This window comes from Camelus ferus, chromosome 9 (genome assembly GCF_009834535.1).
Source record: "Camelus ferus isolate YT-003-E chromosome 9, BCGSAC_Cfer_1.0, whole genome shotgun sequence".
NCBI classification, from domain to species: domain Eukaryota; kingdom Metazoa; phylum Chordata; class Mammalia; order Artiodactyla; family Camelidae; genus Camelus; species Camelus ferus.
Window position 1 is genome coordinate 58,247,589 of NC_045704.1, and position 6,000 is coordinate 58,253,588.

The window sequence follows — 6,000 nt, forward strand, 5'->3', positions numbered from 1 at the left end:
GTATGTACAATTATCATTTAAATATTCAAGTTGACTTTAAGGCTGCTGCTCTCATGGGAAGAATGTTAAGCATTCTTGATCAAGAAACTACAGCATTTTATTAACTGTATTATCAAATGTAAATTCCTAGCCAGACATTAAAGACTTAAAACTACGTGTCTCCTTCCCCAGTAATATTTTAGTATAATTTTCCCCCTCAAGACTTCTCTATAGTGATTAATTCTTCCCTTGTTTGATGTACCTCCTCATGATCCAACACTGCAAACTTTATATATGGGATTAAAATAATTAAAGTCCCTATATTTTGATAATTTTTGTTTCACATCTTCATTTTTTGATAAAATAAAATATTGCAGATAAAACTCAGGTCCTTTGTTCCTTTCCCCAGACCCATTCTCTTTCCTTCTTTAGAGGCAGCTATGATCATGCATTTGTGGAGGAATCTCCAATATGTTTTTGTACTTTTATATATGGACCTATAAACAATATATAATGTTATCGTATATACTTTTAAGATTTACAAGTGAGCAGCTACATGCAAAAGACATGTAGAGAAGACTCTACATGTCTTCTATGACTTGCTTTTTTTCATTCAACATTGTTTTGAGATCCATCTACATTGTACTAATAGATTTTGTTTATTTATTTTAAGTTCCCTGGAGCATATTAATGGTCTCGTGATTGCAGTTTACTTGAAAACAAAGGAGCATATTCCAAAAAGATCTTAGGTTACCCCCTGTGTGACAAGGAGGGAAAACTCTTGCCCAAAGAGCTTTCTGCCATCTTTGATTTGGAGAGTCGGGTGGAGTGTCTTTCAAGTGTAAACACCACCTCTGAAGTAAAAAGCATCTGGTCAAGGCTAGGATAATATGTGCCGACTGGGTGAGGGAATGGGGAGTAGTTTAAAATACAATTATGCTTAGAGCATATGCTGTTTAAGATACCATTCCTCCCTCCCAGCAAGAGCCTGTCACACTGGTGTTGATGGCTGTGTTCTTCTGCTATGGAAGAAACAGAACTAGAGTAGACAAACGTCTCTTTGGCATTTGTCTGATACACAGATAAAGACTTGGGTCTCAACATTCCCTCTGTAGCTGGTGAACATTTGTTGAACACCAACAGTGAAATAGGCACAGGAATTGCAGCTGCTTGCAATATCATTTCAGTGTAAGCAGGAGCCTTGCTGAGTTTTCCTGCCTGTCTTTTATTAAAGGTCCACACACGTTCCTGTTGGAGAGGACCAAGTCCAGCACATGGAGCTGGTTCAGGATCTAGCGCACGGGTTTAACAAGAAGTTTGGGGAGTTCTTCCCGGTGCCCAAGTCCATTCTGAGTAAGTAACAAATGTGAAATTGTTAAATCAGGGTGCATTTGGAAGAGAGGATTGATTGGATGACGGACCAAGGCTTGGAACTTTCTTGGGACTAAACTTGGCTTTGTCATGGATAGGCTTCAGGATTTGTAATGAGAATTCTATCCTTTCCTGTAATGTAATGTAGGACTCTTCAGATTATTGAAAAAAAATAACGAAGAAAGTTTGAAAAATATGGGAGAGACTAGAAACTAAAAATAATCATTTTTGTTATAAAATATTACATTATATATATAAAAACACATCTCATTTAGTAGAGCAGGTATTTTTCCCTATTCTGTGGTTGAGGAAAGAAATTAAGGCTTGGCAAGGCTGACTCTGTGTCCAAGTCATGTATCTAGTTGGTGGCAAAACCTGGGCCCTACATTGAGGCCTCTGGTTCCAAAGCCAGTTGACCTTGTGTTCCCTATTCACAAAGTCAAAAGTGTAAGAACTGCTGGATCATAATCTAGATATAACAAGAGGGCATTCATAATCCTCGCATTCTGCCTTCTTAAATGCACGACCCAGACGGAATGTGCAACCTACCTACTGAATCCAAAACCTCGCCTGCAGCTTGCAAGGCTGTGCTGCGCTGGAATCTTCTCGAGGGAAGAAGCTGTAAATCTCTATCAGCATTTTGGTAGCAATGTAAACTTGTGGCAAGGGCAGAAATCACTGAATCTAAGCTCTGTCCATCGTTATTAAGCTGACAGCATTTTAGAGAGTGTAACTCATGCCTAGTATCAATTTAGAAGCATAAGGCGGCTGTAAATTTCTAAGTTATTCCGACAGTTCACACAAAGCCCATGCATTGAAATCACCTTCTTTTAGCAATAAGGACTATTTTAATGCTTTGACCAATTATTATTTTACCTATTTTAACTTTATATGTTTCTGTAAAAGCCATAAATTGGGCAGTTATTAATACATTGGTTTATGAAGCACGCCTTAACATCTTGATTCTATCAGAGCAATAAACAAGTCACTTGTTTCATTCTCACACGTGTACATGTGTGTGTTAGCAATTGCTTACATAATCATGGGTAAAGAAATGGAAAGATGCCACAGGTTGTGTAAACCAGCACAAGGGCAGGAGGGGCAGTGGTTGTTGGCAGGGGTGATTAACCAGTAGGGAAGACCAGAGGGGAAAGAAATAGACAATATTTGTTAACAGGTATTCACAGCAAAAACAGTATGATTGATACAATTTCATTTGTGTAAGATTGTACATTTTTATGTATATATGTACATTAAAAGATGCATCAGAGGGAGGGAGGAATGAATAGATGGAGCATAAGGGATTTTTAGGGCAATGAAATTATTCTGCACAATACTATAGTGGTGGCTACACGTCATTATGCATTTGTCAAAACGCATAGAATGCACAACATCAAGAGTGAACCCTAATGTAAACTATGGACTTTGGTTGATAATAATGTGTCCTGCCATATTGGTTCATTGATTGTACCAAATATGCCACACTGATGAGGGATGTTGAGGGTAGGGGAGAATATATGTGTGAGTGGGGAGGGCTGTGTGCAAACTCTCTGTATTTTCTACTCAATTCTGCTGTGAACCTGAAACTACTCTTAAAAAATAGTCCATTAATAAAAAAAAGATGCATGAAAATATCAACAAAATACTGACAGAATTAACTAACATTTCCAACATCTTCACTTTCATGCTTATATAAATTGCTTGATTTTTTTTATAATGAGCATTTGATATTAATTGGGTAAAAATAATAAAGTTACTTGGTGTTCTTGGCACTTAAGATCTAGACACTGACATTCCTATTGGTGTTTTTTTTTTGTTTTGTTTTTGTCTTTATTTTTTTGGTCTGGGTTTTGTCTTTCGTGCCTCTGTGTTGGTGTTTCCACCTAGCATCGATGAAGAAGGTGAAATCCCTGCGTGATCCTTCTGCCAAAATGTCGAAATCAGACCCCGATAAACTGGCCACTGTCCGAATAACAGACAGCCCTGAGGAGATAGTGCAGAAGTTCCGCAAGGCTGTGACGGACTTCACCTCGGAGGTCACCTATGACCCGGCCCAGCGAGGGGGCGTCTCCAACCTGGTCGCCATCCACGCGGCAGTGACCGGACTCCCAGTGGAGGATGTGGTCCGCCGCAGTGCTGGCTTCGACACTGCTCGCTACAAGCTGGTGGTGGCAGATGCTGTGATCGAGAAATTTGCTCCCATTAAGAGTGAAATTGAAAAACTGAAGATGGACAAGGGCTACTTAGACAAGGTTTTACGAGATGGGTCGGCGAAAGCCAAAGAATTAGCATATCCCGTGTGCCAGGAGGTGAAGAAATTGGTGGGGTTTCTATAGGAAGTTTCAACTAATCACAAAAAGGCTTTTATATCTTGCCGTCTGCTCACTCCAATAAAGGCAGCTTTCCTTGCCAGGGAACAATTAAAGTTTGGGGAACGCTTTATTTGGGACACCTGATTATTGGCTTCATTTGATGAATAATGATTTGTAGCCTTCAAATAGAGCAGTGTTCTAAATCACATCAGCAACATTCTGTGGCAAAAACAAATCAAACAAACAAAACCCACAGAAGAAGGCATAGCTATCTGAATCCTCAGTTATTTGAGACACACTCTTTGGCCTTAATTTATTCACACAAATGTGATTGAGGTGAGTAGTAATTTGGCAAACAGGGGTATTATTGTGTCTGTCTGGAGTACTTATTGTCACAGGTGCTCACTTACCTATCCCAACCCTTTAAAAAGTAATATAATAGACATAGTCCTTGGGATGCAATTGGACCAATTTGTATTCAGACCCCATAAAAATAAGTTGATGATTATCATTCATTCGTCACTGAGATGGTACCTGCTTTAATGTATTTAATCAGCTTAACTTATTTCCTGAGAAACCACACTGACTATTCTAGCAAGGATTATTTGCTGTTGTTTTAATTCAGAAATGCATAATATAACCTTCTGAGAAGGTTGCATTATTTCAACTCGATTGATTTACTGTACAAAAGCCCAGATCCCTGGATTATGTTCTTTATAAGCCTTTCCTTGCATTTGTCTCTCAGTTTAATCTCGCCAACCCCCTGTGAAATATATAGGAGAGGGACTGCCGTTTTACACCTGAGGAACATGAGGCTCAGAGAGGACAATTAACTTGTACAATATCACCCTGCAAGTAAGAAGCAAATCCAAGATCAAAACCTTTACTCCATATTCCTAAGAATAGTGCTTTTGTCATCAACACAGAGCCCTGAGAGGCAGCATGTTTGAGACTCCAAGCATTTTTATTTATGAAGGTGAGTACTGGAAAGACCTGAACTACAGATACTGTTTATATCAGCAGATCATCCCATAGCTACCAGCTTTAAATCTGGATTCAGCCAGCCTTGGTCACATTTGCTTCTCAGGACCCCCAAAGCAGGTCCCAAGTTCTGTCTCCTCTTATTTCGAGGACACTTCAAAGTATATTCTGCCCTATTACAAGACTAGTGAGGTCTGCCGAGTCAGATTTTCCCAGTGATTGGAAGCTTTGCACCTCACCTCCACCTCCATCTAAGTAGCAGCAAGTCACTCGAAAACCTAGCTTCCCTGCACTTCCCTTTCCCACACCTGAAAGTGGAAATGACCATCCTGAGTCACCCCACCAGGACCATTTAGAAAGACTGATTTTGTAACAGAAATTGCTTAAAGGTTTTTGCCAGTGGCTACCATGATCACCATTTATACATAGGAGACAAGTATACTGGGCAATGAATTTTTACTCATGTTTCTTAAGAGAAAGAAGTAAAGTGATCCTTTTATCAGAACAGATAGAAATATACCAAACACTGCATCCTAGAGTCCAAATTTAAAGACCCTTTTTGGATCTTTTCTTGGAATAGGGTGTCTAGAATCTTAGAACCTCTTTGGCATATCTCCTCCAAGGCTCTTTTTTTTTTTTTTCCTTCCAAGGAAACCCTAATATGAATACTAGAAAATGACTAAATTAAAGAATTAAAGGTGGACCTATCCAACTGTTTATTTTTTTACCCCCTTACAACACCTTCCATTCCAAAGAACAAAAGGCACCTTGGAAAAAAATCTTAGAGGAGAGAAACAAGATGACATGTGATAACTTTTAGGGGGCAAAGTCCTATAGAGATGAGGTTGGGCTTGTGAGAATCCTGTTGTTGCTCTTCTTTGAAAGTGACCATAGGACTCAAGTCCATAGTCATTGAGAGATGTGCCCAAGGGAGCTCAGGAAGTTTATAAAAGAGCCAAGGCCAGAACCTAGATTTATGTTCACATACCTTCCAATTATCATTTACAGGCCTCAGCACAGTCTTTTCATTGGGATGAAAAACTGGAGAGAAATCCAACTTGTGGCTTACCTGAGAAGGTGATTTTCATTGTTATTTTCCAGTTGTTTTGTGGAGAGTTGAAATGACGAAAAATACTTAGATGGTGGTAATAATGGTCAAATAACTTGGTGCTCTGTAGCTCCATCTACTGACAAACCCTACTTCAAACTCACCTTGACAGACTGTCACTCGGAATACTGTGAGGGTATCTTGCCTTTTGTAGATGCTTCATAAACATTTATCAAAATAATGTCAGAATGTGGGCTAGAGAGTCCTAATAAATTGTGGGTTTTTTCCCCCAGAAACCTTCCTGATGCA

At 39.2% G+C, this 6,000-nt stretch overlaps 1 protein-coding gene across 1 annotated transcript in view; it reads left to right on the forward strand.

The window, feature by feature from the left end:
• Nucleotides 1–5,765, forward strand: part of WARS2 (tryptophanyl tRNA synthetase 2, mitochondrial) — an 87,251-nt gene extending 81,486 nt beyond the window's left edge. Inside the window, exons 5-6 of the mRNA XM_006184288.3 lie at nucleotides 1,214–1,332; nucleotides 3,238–5,765. Of these exons, the coding sequence (XP_006184350.1) occupies nucleotides 1,214–1,332; nucleotides 3,238–3,686 (568 nt within the window). The 3' untranslated portion in view covers nucleotides 3,687–5,765. The remainder of the gene's footprint in view (nucleotides 1–1,213; nucleotides 1,333–3,237) is intronic.
• The last annotated feature ends 235 nt before the right edge of the window (nucleotides 5,766–6,000 follow it).